The sequence below is a fragment of the Melospiza georgiana genome, chromosome 1, assembly GCF_028018845.1.
Source record: "Melospiza georgiana isolate bMelGeo1 chromosome 1, bMelGeo1.pri, whole genome shotgun sequence".
NCBI lineage: Eukaryota > Metazoa > Chordata > Aves > Passeriformes > Passerellidae > Melospiza > Melospiza georgiana.
This window is the reverse complement of record NC_080430.1, coordinates 41,258,039-41,272,527: the sequence shown is the minus strand read 5'-3', so window position 1 is coordinate 41,272,527 and position 14,489 is coordinate 41,258,039. Positions and strand designations below refer to the sequence as shown.

At 38.8% G+C, this 14,489-nt stretch overlaps 1 protein-coding gene across 2 annotated transcripts in view; it reads right to left on the bottom strand.

Moving 5' to 3' along the window:
• The window catches only part of RBMS3 (RNA binding motif single stranded interacting protein 3), a 703,588-nt gene that overhangs the window by 144,771 nt on the left and 544,328 nt on the right, over nucleotides 1–14,489 (bottom strand). For both annotated transcript variants that reach the window (XM_058028549.1, XM_058028559.1), the window contains one exon: nucleotides 8,924–9,081. In XM_058028549.1, coding sequence (XP_057884532.1) covers nucleotides 8,924–9,081 — 158 coding nt within the window. The remainder of the gene's footprint in view (nucleotides 1–8,923; nucleotides 9,082–14,489) is intronic.

The following is a 14,489-nucleotide window of genomic DNA, read 5'->3' as shown; positions in this document are numbered from 1 at the left end:
GAGTTAGATTGTTCGCTTTGGCTTCATTCAGGCTTAACTAAGCGAATGTCTGCGCTGAGCCTTTAGAGACTCTTGTCTCTGAAAGAATAAATGCAATAAAAGTCTGTTTTCTGTAGCTGCAGGCACTTGGTGTCAAACCATGTTATGTTGCACCACACAGCAGTGACAATTTCATTTTAATACATGGGGTACATTTTAACAAGCCAAAGCAATCCCTGCAAAGAATGCAATATATAAGCTGCCAAATGAAAGAGACTCAGTGCACTTCATGCGTTTTATGTGGGAAGAGAATAAAAGTGAAACCCACAGTGTTCTGGGATAAAAAGCCCATAATTCGAATAGCACTCTGAAAAAGAATGTGCACATTTTCCTCTCAAGTTTCACAATTAACGGCTCTCAAATGCCATTGCTGGCTATCTGTAATCTGGCACACGCTTCGCTTGAAACCGACACTGGCATTATCGACTCAGCCTGAAAAGGCAGCACAATAGACAAAGCCCTCTATACATGCTCCCCTCAGATGTGTTGCTGAGTAACAACTGCATCCATCCTTTGCCCGCCCCACCTGAGCCCTCGTGTGCTTTCTGCAATTCTGCCCGTGGGGGTGGCAGAGGCTGGCCAGGCAGCCACACACTCATCAGGAACGCTTCCAGCCCAGGGCCACCAAAACATGAATTGTAATTGTCCACAACACCCCTCTGCTTGGAAAGAAACCTTTCAAAGTGAGTTCTTCAGGATGATTAGCTCACTGATTGACTGGGAAAAATTAGGGGTACAGAGCAACCAGATATATTAGCAAAATTCTGGTTCTTGCCTTAACAAGACCCTGGGTTTAGTTTAGTTAAAATTCTGACCAATATTAGCCATTTATGTGTCAATGTCTATGGCAGGCACTTACACACGAGTTTAATCTATCCACACACACAGATTCACACATTACTCCTCTTCTTGTTTTATCCATAAAGATGAGCTGTATCTGGGCAGAGATCCCAAAAATACACTTTCTTAAGGTCCACATTAATAAATTCCTCCCACTTTTCCTTCAGAAAGCTGCAGCACTCCTCTATTGTAGAATGTGCTTTGAATTATTCTTCTTATACGAGCTAGCAATGTTTCAAAATGTTGCTTGAGACTGGGATTTAATAAAAATATCACTAATGGAATCGTTATATGCTAAAAGGTTTTCAGTAAAAGAATGTCAGCTGAGCACGGGTAAACTTGGGAGAAGAACACACTTAAATATATTTTTTAATTTAATACATTTTTTAATATTGGCATTCTTTTCATAATGATAGAACAAAAATATGACAAAATATAATATTCCGGATAAAAGATAAAGATCCTCGATGCTTCAAAACTTTCTACTGAAAGAGATAGATATTCAATACTTGCTGGAAAGGAAAGGAAAACAGCTTCATGTGATAATAGAAATTTGGTCTCATTAGCTAATTTGTGAAGTGTCACTTTCAAATTCCTTTCAACTGCATATTTTTGGTGTTTATCCTAAGAGGATATAAAACAATAATTCATCTTTAAATGAAATTTGGAGATAATCATAATGCAACTAAATATTATTTTGAACCAGGAGTGCACCGCAGAAAAAAAAATTATTATCAAAGTCATAGGTTTTTGTAATTTTTTAAAAGATACAGATAATTATATAAACCCAGAAGAACTAATAAAACTACGATAATTTATTTTTACCTGTGTCTGTATATCTCCCAATTCTGGAAACTAAGTTGTAGGGATCCCAAATACAAAATAAGTAATGAGACTGTCCATATTCTGTCCAATTTGAAAAGAAGTAATTTTTTTTTAAATCTGAAGAATGTTTTTATGATTTTTTTCTAGCTATACTTTGTAAACTAAAGATACTTCAACATGAAAAGTAAAAGAAAAGAAAATCCAAACAAACTTAAACAGTGGATGCTTAAACAAATATCAAAACCAAATAATTTGATGTTTAGATCTTGTTATTAAATACTTATTATATTTATATTCTATTATTATATTATAGAAATAAAATTAAAATTATTTATTTTATAATATTAAAATTGTATTATCTATCTCTCAGACACCAATGGCACCAAAGTAGTCATTATGTGCTGTTAGAAGTAATAGGGAACATTTAACATGAAAATAAAATGAAAATGAAAATGAAAATGAAAATGAAAAGAGAAGAGAAGAGAAGAGAAGAGAAGAGAAGAGAAGAGAAGAGAAGAGAAGAGAAGAGAAAATAAATATTATTTAAACTGCCTACCTAAAGCTCTTATACATGGTTATTATAAAGATTGATGCAGTGTCAAGAAACAGCTAAATAAAATTTTTATATAAGGAATACCATGGTAATTACATAATTATTACCTGAGAAATATTCAGTACCATGTAATTACCACTTAGTGGAAAAGTGTGGGTTTGGTTTGCATATATCCTATAGTCACTTTACTTAATAATAATAATGTAAATGAGAATTAGGACTATTTTTTTAATATGTAAAATAAATATTTAAAGATTAAATTGTTACTCCCACATTAATGTTATGATCAACAAAATAATATTGTTTACATTTAGAAGAGGGGAATAATAAATCTTCAAGAACAATGTTTCCTTACTATTTAAGGCATTTTGCAAAGATGGAAGCAGGTAGGTAGCAACAGTATTCCACAGTGAGGGGAGCCTAAAGAATGGAGACCATAGTTAGAATACACACCAGAGAACTGACTTTCTTTAGCACATCAAGAAGATGACCAGAGGGGCAGTCTGATAGCACTTTATAAATACCTTTGTGAGGACTTCTTTACTCTTCCTGAGAAAGTTGTGGCAAGAACCAGATAAATTCAAAAGAGAAATTAGGCAGAAACACTTAACTGCAAGGAAGATGATCCACCGGCAAACATTAGATAGAAAAATGGTGGTCCTTTTTTTCTGGTTGATGTCTCTGAATAATTTCTGAAAGTCTTATTTTAGTAAGACATGAGCATTATCTCAATATTAGGTAACAGGTAGCATTTCAACTGCTAGGATATAAAAGATGTGAGGCAAAATTATCTACAGGTCTCAAATACTCTAAAGAGTATCTCTAAACAAGATAGTTTTGATTAGCACGAGGTTTCCTGTGTTTTTCATCCTTCCATGGAAATACATTCACTAGTTTTTAAATTTATTTTGCTAATTTAATTCCAGGCATTCTAAGACCCTGATGTGGCTGCAACCTGACTTCCTCCTTCCCTGTAACAGATTTAGGTATCTTATCTCCCCAACTTTTCAGTCAGTAAGAGATTGCTTCAAGATGTTTGTGCTTTTTGGTTTGAATCCATTTTATGTTGGAAAAATGCTATTCCCTTTGCCACTCACAGCCTAAGAAGACATGTATTTTGACAAGTTCTCCTCATGGCTCACAAATTATATCTTTTCCCAACATGTCTTCCCTGTATATTCTTCAACTGTCTGCTTGAACAACAGGAGGTTGTTTACTTTCTCAGATAAATATAAAAAATCTACAGAAACCACTCTTTTCCTCTGGAGATGTGGTTCATTCTGTACCTTGCGGCATCACCCATTATGCCAAGGTGAGCTGCCTGAGCATTTCTGCACTACATTATCTTTTTTTAGAGATAAAAAAAACTCTAGAGACCCAAAACTTCTTTGGGTCTGCTCTCCACAGAGAAACCTGTTTGGGTCAGAAGAAATAATTTCATTACATATACATTATCCTGATAACCTCTGAAAGATGCACAGCCTCCTTTAAGGAAAAAAAAAAAAAACCCAAAACCATAGAAATTAAAGGCTCATCTCTCTAGTTTTACATCAGTGGAAACTGGAGCGTAACCATTTCTACTGAAATCCATGCAGAGCTTCTATAAATAGAATAATGATCCTGTGATGGCTCAAAATCTCGTTTCCTAGTTTTTGTTGCTCCCTTTTAGTTGCCGTGTTGAATATTGTTTCCAAAGACTAAATTTAAGACATGTAAAATGGGGACAAGCAGGAGATAAGTTTAGTAAAAAAGATAGAAAAAGCAAAGAAAAGCAACCCATTAGAAGCTTTCCTAGAATAAGGTAGGGAAAAGATGAGGATGAAGCCCAAACTCCCAAGAGCAGTGTTTAAATGCCTCACTTCAGACCCCCAGCTAGGTCACAAAGGGATGGAAGCATCTCCCTGATGTGTACCTTTGCTCTGAGGTGACAGCTAATTGAGAATCTCTTGACTTTGGTTATTTGCTGGGAACAGCATCATAACATTTTTTTATGACCATTTGTGTTGTACAGGTTTTCTCGTGTTACTGGAAAAGAACAGCACGAGCACACAGCCATTTCCACCTAGACCTAGGCTGATTTATGCTACTGTCTTCACAGTCTCAGGTTAAGTATTATACTGGTGCCTGCCAGCAGTGCAATACTTGACTGTCTGACTGTCAGCATTTCCATCATAAATTTCTGTTTTCAGAAGCTTATGACTTCGTTGTAAAATGTCGCTTGTGGGAGGAATCTTGCAAGGTCGTTTTAAGTTACAAGACAGCAAACAAAATAAAAAAGTTAGTGGTTTCTACCTCTTTCTTTGCACTTTATCATTTAAAAAGACCTATAAAATGCTTGTTCTGCTGCTCAGCTGAGTGTGACAAACCTGTGTACGGTATTATTAACAATACTATCTCTTTAGGGAAGATACTTAAATAATACTTGAATGGTATTTTATTGTGGGGTTATAAAAAGCAATTTTTATTTCATTGATTCAGTGGTACCAGTAAAGTCCCTCCCCAAGATATACACCAATATCTCCTTACTCCCTTTTCCAAAGTCCTAAAAGTTCTTCAATTAAACTCACAGTACCTCAGGCTTGGATTACGCAAATTACTCAGCCAAATTATCTGATGGCTCCCAATTTTCCAGCTTCCTCCCTCATCACCTTTCAGAGCTGCATATTCATTTTCATCTTATGGAGTCCCATTGATTTTTGTCTAGGGATCCGTATGTATGATCCATATGTCCTTCCCTGGAGTTTTTCAGGTGCCACAGCAGATGGATATCTGAGGGTCTCAGAGATACATCCCCACACAGACCTCCCCACCACCCTGCAGTGTTGCTCTGAGGCTTTTCCAGGGAGGCCTTTCAGTGGAAAAATATCACCACAGACATATTTTACAGATATCACACAAAGTCTTTGGAGCATGTTTGGGACTTCCAAATTAGTTTGGAAATCAGTTTAATATCTCAGTTTCACCTGAGATATTAAATTATAAAGCAATTTCCTGTGTAAGATGCAGGATATGACAGATCATTCTTCTGACTGAAAGTAAGAATGATCCTTATAATATCTAAGCCTGAACTACCATCCCAGATGATGGATTTATTCAAGCTAAATTATAGCACCTTTTCAACCACCTTCAATTAAACCCTTGAATAAGGAAGAACAAAGCAGTTTTCCTCTTCACAAATGCATCCCTAAACTGCCTGAATGTTCTTTATCCCCTGGTGCTGCTGACACTTCCGTCTCCAAAGTAGCATCATCGCTGATCCTCAGAAATCTCTCTCTCTAAATATTCCTCCTAGCAAACAGCACCACTGCTTTGCCTCCACTGTGATTTTGTCATTCCTTTATCTTCTGTCACCTTAACATCTGGAATTTATCCTCTGTGGGCCTGTGGAAATCCAAGTCTTCCAGCACATACAGTTCCTCTTTTTAAGTGGCAACACTTCTTTGGGATGAAGATAAATATTTCCCTCCATGCTCTCAATACCTTCTCCTCTCCAGTAATTCCAGAGTCCCTCAAAGACCTTCTTACTATCTCTGATCTGCTTTTTACTCATACCATCAACATCACTACAAATGTTGTCTGCCAAACTCATAAAATATTAACTTTAAAATTATATCTTGAAATTACAAATCCAGTTTCTGTGGATTTCTTTCAATTTTTTTTTTGTTTGTTTTGTTTGGTATTGTTTTGCTCTCTTTCATCTTGCTGATTTTTTTTTTCTGGATGAAGAACCATGTTTTTGTTCTAAGCTCTGAAGAATACACTTACACTTTTGAAATGAAAGATCAGCTGCGGAAATTATTAGACAACTCCCAGCAATAGGTATTTAAGAGAAACACCTACAAATTTAAGCATTGTGACAACATTCTGAGCAATGGCACCACAGTGTCATTCCCTCTTTTAACAGGCAATCTTACAAAAGACTGAACTCAAAGCTTCACATCCAAAGAAGTGCCTCCTTTTTTTCCAATATCCTACTTCTAGTAAGCATTTCTGTCCCCTCCTATTTCTCATTTCTCTCTCTGCTCTAGGATAGGCTGTGTTTAGTCTCAGCTTCTTGCCGGTGTCAACAGAAACAGCCCTGCCAAAGACCACAGCAGTGTGAGCCCTGTGGAAGGTCAGCTCCCAAGGAGAGTCTGAAGGCAGGTAAAATGGCCTGGAAATAAAAATCATGGGCCAGGGGTGAGGCAGAGGCAGATGTGTAGAGTTTATAGCATGGATTGGCTTTTATGAAGCCACAGTCGAAATCTAAAGTTTCCTTTCTCTGGCCCCTTGCTCATAACTCTCCTCCCAAAAATCTCCCCTGGGGTGTACCCAGGCATTGTTGGCTCAGGCCACACTGAAATGCTCTGGAAAGATTCAGGAAAATCTGTTCAGTTGCTTTTGAAGGATGCAAAAGAGAGGAAATTGTTTCATGGCTTGACTTTCACTCAGAGTTAATTTTGTACACACATACTCTAAGGGAGGCTGTTAATGTCACCAGACATAACTAAGATAATTTTGATCCAAGAACATTTGAAGTTCTCCAGGTTATAAATGATTGAGTAGCCACCTGCAGTACTATAAAACTGCTAGTCATACCCATTTAGAAGAAAAATCTGACAATAGCTGCCTACCTTCAGTCTTTACTTCTCACTGTTTTTGAATGAATACGCTTATTTTGAGACTGACTATTTCCATGATTGGGCAGACTCAGAAAATTACTTTTAATCATCATAAAATGTAATTAATAACTTTGAAACATCATATTTCAAAATTGCTGGATGCTGCATCATTTCAGCATATGCAAATTTAATTTTTTTCTCTGGTGCTTCTGTGGCTCTGTTTAGAGCTATGCTAAGCATCATGGTATATTCCACAGGCAGGCAAGATATACTGTGATAAAAGGTCCCAATCAGAATAGCCAGGATTCTCACCTGGGGTGCTGCTTTGAACTTCTAAAATCTTATTTGGACTGGAAATCCAGCTTCCATCCCCTACCTATACTGCCTTGGTGCCCACGCCATAGGCACACTAGAATGAAGCCTTCATGACTACAAGCACAACTAAACAAATTAACAACCTGCTTGCTTTGACATACAGGAAAAAGATACCATATAGCACTTCTTTACAAAAAGAAAGTCAGCTGGTTATGTAATTAAATGTTGTATTGATAATTCTGCAAAGCCAGGAGTCAGCATTCAACTATGGTTCTAAATTCCTGGATAAACATTAGCCTCACTCAAATCAGAGGGAGATCTCCTGCACACTTTGATGGAGCGAAGGTTTTACCCCACTGTCATTGGCATGGTGAATTACACAACCTACAAGTTAGATCATTAAAGATCCCTGAAATATGTTCCATAATTAAATACATTTTCAAAAAGTAAGTCAATTTTCAAAAAATGCAAGTTTATCCATGACTTAAACTAATCTATATTTAGTGAGCTAAAAAAAATCATGTTATAATTTGCAAGAATGCAGTGTGCCATCTTTCAGCATAAATGTTTTGCCTTTTCTCATTGAACTCAGACAATATTATCTAAACATTTTTTGTGCACAATGACCTTTCACATCAAGGGCTGAGGTAACACTACAATGTCACTTTTCTTGAAAGCTAATGTTTCATCACACAGTGCCTCATTTCACTCAGTGGTATTATGGAACTAACAGAAGTGCCATGATATACCAAGATATGATGGATTTCAAAGAAATTTTATGTATGAAGAAGTTATTTTGCTTCCCTTACAAAGCATAGTGTTATGAATATTCTGTAGAAACAATGATCTGGGATTTTTATTCCCCTTTTCTTTCGAAGCAGAAGACCGATTTGCAGCAGAATTGCAAATTTCTCTTCTGATTTGTTTTTTCAATACCTTTCTATATATAGCACTCTATTTCTTGGCTTTTGAAAAGAAAACTATTTGATTTGAGAATGTTTCAAGCTGAAGAGATTCTATGTAAATATTCCCTGAGAGTAAACATGAAGCCTTGTCTATCTGTACTAACAATGAAATACATGGTAATAATATGTTGCCCATTCTGTCTAAAATGTCTGACTACTCCATCAGGGCTTTTTCTATGCAAATATTTCTCCTTAAGCTCTTTTCATAGCTGCAGTTCAAGGAAGCTTGAAGGAAGCTTCAAGGAAGACACGTTTCTTCAGTCACAGTTCCTACCCTTTGCTCTTCCAGCTGCTAAGTTTACTTTCTCCTGTTGCAAAAATATTGTCAAATATTTAAACAGTTTCATAGAATGGTTTGGGTTGGAAGGGACCCTAAAGACTGTCTCGTCTCTCTCCAGATTTCTTACAGGACCCCTTCAGGTACTGAATGGCTGCAATAAATTCACTCCAGGATCTCCTAAGCACAGGCCTTGGTTTCTTTACCAAATGTGTGCTTTTTGCTGTAGGACATTTATTATTACCCAAGCTTAATCCTGAATGGATAGCTCACTATTCCCAGCCATTTTTATTTACATATACCAAAACAGAATGAACCAGTTTTTAGAGCAATGAAATGAACATCCTTCTACACTGGCATTTTCTGGTGGAAAGAATGGATACAACCTGATAAAGGTGCCACTCTGCATCTTCCATAGCTGTGAGATTTCAAAGCTACAGAACAGACAGCAACTGCAAAGGACCAAAGGCGAAAAAATGTGCATGAGAAGTAAGAGCAAAGGTTTCACCTGGCAAAGCCGACTCCTCTGCTGACTCCATTTGCATCTCTTAATATTCTGGTGGAAATGACATGTCCAAAGGGTTTCAGCATATTCTCCAGTTCCTGCTCATCCATGGACACGGGTAAATTTGAGATGTATAGATTTGTGGGATCTTGCTCTTGTTGCTGTGACAAAATAAGAGAAATATCCTCAGTTAGGCTTAACACAGTAGAATAGCTTATGACTTGTAGAAGAAGGGCTGCTCAAAATAGGACCAAGCCAAGAATTCATAGCTGCATTAGAAGAAAAGCTGGGTAATCTTTTCATGAAGGCAACATATTTGCCAAATTTCTGCAAACTCTCATGCATGTGCTTAATTCTGTGCGTGATTGCTCTTATTGAACTCAGTGACACTACTCATTTATAGAAAATTACTCTCATGAACAAGTGTTCTTGGATTTGTGTCCTAATTTAGCAAAGAGATTGTGAAGAAAACGTGATTTCTCCAAATGTGCTAATGTTAACATAAATAAAGAAAAAAAATTCAACATGTATTTTAAGCAGATGTGCTTTCCAGCCTGAACACTTCCCATTCAGCCTGTTCATCATGAAAAAGGTTGGTTGAAAACACAGAATACTTTTCATAGTATCTTCTCCTGTTCTTTCCCCATCTAAAATGCCTTCCTTAATAATAAGCAACAAGATCTAACTGGGCTGGGAGAGGAGGGGGGAGTTCTGCAGTTCAACCTGTGGTCCTGGGTGACACAGGTCACATGTTTATTCTGAGACTAAATGAAAACATCTTATAAAACAAAGCCTGTAGCATGAATAATTGAAAAAACAAATTTGAAAGCAGTTTCTTGTTCTATTTCAGCTCTTCAGGCTAAACTTTCCATTTTGGTAACCGCTCCAACTCCTATTCTTGCTCACTGAACTCTTGCATAGAAACATGAAAGAGACATAGATGCCATATGTAAAATAACTGTATTGAAGCAATAAAAAAACCCCTTGTCTACAGACAACCAGGTCTTGATTGCATTAAATCAATTTAGTTATGCCCTTGCAAATTTTCATGGCTCTGTCCATTTTTATTGATATAAGCTTTACATAATATCTGATCACCTGCCAGCACAAGCCTGACTCGGATCAGGCATTACTACATAATTGCAGCTAATGTTAAATAACCAAAAATATAAGATGCAATCATTATATTGTGCAGTAATCCAGACAACACCTTCTCTGAGAAAGTTCTCTGAGACAGAGTTTTTAATTCTTTTTATTACACATTTTAATAGGCAGAATTAATTTTTACCTGTTCAACATTGAGTTGACAACAGCAATACTCTTTTTTTGCTGAGTTGTCCTAAAATCAGATTAATAACCTTGCAGCAGCACTGCAACCTTGCACTGTTATGAAATTACACACAGTCCTGCAGCCATCTGCCCTGGTTTAACTAAACTAGTTTCAAATTTCACTCCATTAAAATCAGTGAGGATGTGCCTTGTCAAACACAATCATGCATTCTGTTTCAAGATGATGTATGAAGACAGGACAGAACCAAGATATCTGCTTCATCACTGCCTTTTACATTCAAGGCCTCAATATTGGAAAGAGAAATTGCTTCAAGCTGTGATTCACACACACCATCTTTGCAGTGGCAAGAATGACTAAGGCAAATCTAAGGTAGCTAAGTACCAGAATCGGAAGCTGAAGAAAGTTTTTAGCTTCTCTTACCTCAGACTCTAGGGAAATTTTAACCCTTTTGGATGAGACAAAAAAACCTGTAAATAGAGACCCTAAAAGGTCCAAAATCAGGGGGCATGTAATACTGTTATGCTGTTTAATGTGGATTCTGATCTCAGGGTTATGGATGCTTGTCTTTGGATGGACTGGCTAATGACCACTGCATTCTAGCTTTGCATCTCCCGACTCACTACCCCGCAAAACAACACATTACTGTGCATGATGAATTCTTTTGTTTTACAAAACAGAAATAAAAGACTAAAGCAGTCATGTTTTCAAGCTGCTCTCCATAAAAATATACCCAGTTATTACCACGTCTTTAAGTAAGGGGCAGAAGAGAGGAGAGGAGCACCATACATGGGAACGCTGAACTTACTGCAAATTCAACTGAAGTGACAAACCTCAAATATAGAAAAATCTTATTTCCCTTTCCAATTATCTTTCCCTGCAGTTATCTTCCTTGCTCTCACATCAATTTACATTTATACACATCCAAAGCTAGTTCCTCTCCAGTAACCAAAAGATGCTAGTGAGGGGTCAGAATTGCTACAGTACCAACAATGGAAGGAAAATCATGCAAACAGTCCTGGAGGGAAGGTAGACAAGAAAAGAAGAGGAATATGAGCTTCAGATCACACTTTTAGCTTTGGGAAAAGCAAGGAGACAAGAATGCAAATAATTTTCTTTCTCTGTCTCTTTTTTCCCTTTTCTTTATGTTTTCCCCCTTTTCTGTATGCAAGCTATGTAAGTTTTATTGTTACTTCCCCCCTTATCCACCCTCCACACCCCAAAACCATATAAAAAATGAAACATGTAGGAATTTGGAAGCATCTTCATTGTTACTAAGTACTTTGAAAGGATAAGCAATAGAGGCAGGTAAGCAGAGGCATTCAAAAGCAAATTGAAGCAGAAAGTTTTGCAATTCCAATTGGCTCAGTTCTTCAGAAATAATTCCATTATTATGCAAACCTCTACCTATTGATTGGTTAAGGGCTTTGATTAATCCACCAATCAATGCTCAAGGACTAACATCTCTTGCTAATATTTAGAAAAAAATATGCTGATGAAATCCCTGTAGCCAAAGACCAGACTAACGTGGAAAAGTGGAGTTATGCATCAGTAACTTCCCGACAGCCTCTGCTTTCACTGAAGCAACTCAGTCCCACAGCACATTAAAATGAGAACTCCTCCTTTGACTACTCAGTTTTCAAGCTGGGTCATACAAACAAAATAAATAAGAACCGTTGCCAATGTGTTTCACTTCTGAACCAGGAACACATAAACCTTTTAACTCTGCTAGAGATTAAATGTCGTTGTTTTAAATATCCGTGGAAAGTTAGCTACACTCTGAGGATGAATGAAAGACTAGCAGACCATAGTCACTCTTTCACAGGGATTTGCCAAGTCTATCTTTTATCAATGTGATAAATAAATACTGCAAACAGAGAGAGACAGATGAGGCCACTCACGCTACCTCTGCAACACAACAGTGTTTTCTAAGAAATGAAAAAATTCACATTATTTTTTCTTACTATACAAATATAGCATTTAGAGAAATACCCCTTTCCTTTAGAGAGAATTATCAGCCCACAGAAGCCATATATCACACAACCAACTGAAACAAGATGAAATGCCTTTACAGTAATGCAGCCAGGAGCTGAGAAGGCTTTACAGGGGTGATGTGGAACCCAGCTGCCCTGTCACTGTGCAGCCAGGCCCCACTGCCACCTACCCTCATGAGTCCCTATTTCTCAGTCTTGGTCCCACTCCCAGTCTCTGGCACTGAGGCTCCTTGTGATCTTTTTCAGTTGTGCAGAGATCTCTGATGTTCAGTGTGGAGGTCCAAACAAAAACCTCTCATTTTGCCCAAGCCTTTCCCTCCCAGATTCCCCAAGCTCCTGTGTGAGATATTCTCTTCCCTATCCCCGTGACACTGCTGAGCTTTTCACTGACAAAGGTAAGTGTCCTGCTGTTCAAAATGTGCCTATTTGTTGACAAGATAAGCCTAACCAGAACCATAAGTCCAAGCACCCCATGAACTACTTGTCTTTCATAATCCTCACAGCTGACAGCTCAGTTTCTGCCTTCAGTGAAGGAACAGCTCCCGGGGTTGCAGGACTGATGGTGCTGTTAGTGTCTGGATCAGGCTCCCTGTGGTTCATTCAATGCTCTCTAAGACTTTTCATTAGACTTTAAAATGCTACTTTCCATCTTGGGCCACTAAAATCTCATTTATTATTGTCTCCAGTCCCAAAATGCACTGACTGACCAGTCATCAGTGAGAGAGCTGAAACTCTTCTGTTTGATACTGAAGGTCACTTCAGAACTGCATCTTCATCCTATGACCCCAATAGTCTGGGCAGGAACCAAAAGGGTGGGTGGCAGAAAGCCACACGCTCACCACAAACAACTCCAACAGCACTGTGACTTGGATGCCCCACAGCTGGAGACTGGGAGCCAGTGCTGTGGGGCACCAGCCAAGCAGAGCCTGGGCTTTGCTAGGGAGTTCACAGAATCCTAGAATCACTAAGGTTGGAAGAGATCTCCATGATCAAGTCCAACCAGTAACCCAACACTGCCAGGTCTACCACTAAACTGTGTCTCTAAGCACTACTTAAAAACTTCCAGGGACAGTGATTCTACTGCCTCCCTGGGCAGCCTGTTCCAATCCTTGACTATTCTTGCAGTGAAGGAATTTACCCTTATGGGCCACACAAGAGACACCATGCTGGCCCTGCACTGTGGTGGAGGGACACACCTGTGGATGCAGCCTTCCCAAAGCACACCTGTCCCTTGGATCTAATCCCCCACGAGTGAGAAGGGCCTCCCAGGGGGACCAGGGCCAGCCTCTGCAGGACCACTGTCCTGGAGGCTCACAGGAGCAGGGGTCTCTGCAGGCTCTCTGCAGTGAGGCAGCACATTTCCCCTGCCTTTCCCAGGCTCTATGCCAAACACAGATAAATAATGAGAACAACACCAGGCCAAGTTGCTGCTTCATGAAGACAGCAGTGAAGCAACTGTGCAGCCTGCTGAGTGCTCCGACTGCAGAAGAACCATGCTCAAGACATGCAAACTTGCAGGTGCAGTCTCAAGGGACGATCAAAAGCCTGCTCCTGGCTGTCCTCACAGATGTTCATTTTAGCCAACGTCTCCCATTTGACAGCCCAAGGATTTTCCACATACAGTTTGCACTTGCACTGCAGCCCCAACGAAGCAGGGATAAACTCAGCCAGTCAGTCCCAACCCTAGGAAATCCTGGCACAGCCTCCCACCTTAGGCTAAGCTCATTCTGGGACCCTTGTGTGTGCCAGTCTGTGTGGGTACACTGAGTGCCAGAGAATGAGCCAACAACAACAAGAAAAAAGAAATTAAGTCGATTTAAGCTCCTCTCCAGAGAAGTGCATGGCTTTTTGCAATTCCCTTTGCTCCCACTGCAGCCTGTTTCACCATCATTGTATGAGCATAATACCTCAGCTCCTCTGGCCCTTGTATTCCAGCAGCTTTAGCTGCATGCATATTCTGGCTTGGGATGTGTATGATAGACACTCTCAAACTGGTCAAAACCACTCCTAGAAAGGCTTAAAATTGTGAAGATTTTTTTTTAATTATAATTTGAAAAAAAATCCAATCTTAAAATTGGAGGGTTTAAAATTGTGAATACTACAAACCAGCAGAAGGTCAAGCCCATGTTTTTGATTGGCTCAGACCAACTCCAGTGGTCAGCAGAGCAGGCGTCCTGCTGCAAGGCTCTGGAGCAGTTGTACTGGGAAACAGCCAGAAATTCTGTTACTGCCTTTAAGCAAGAACTGGGCCAGTCGCTCAGCTCCCAAGGCCTGTGCCAAGGAAGCA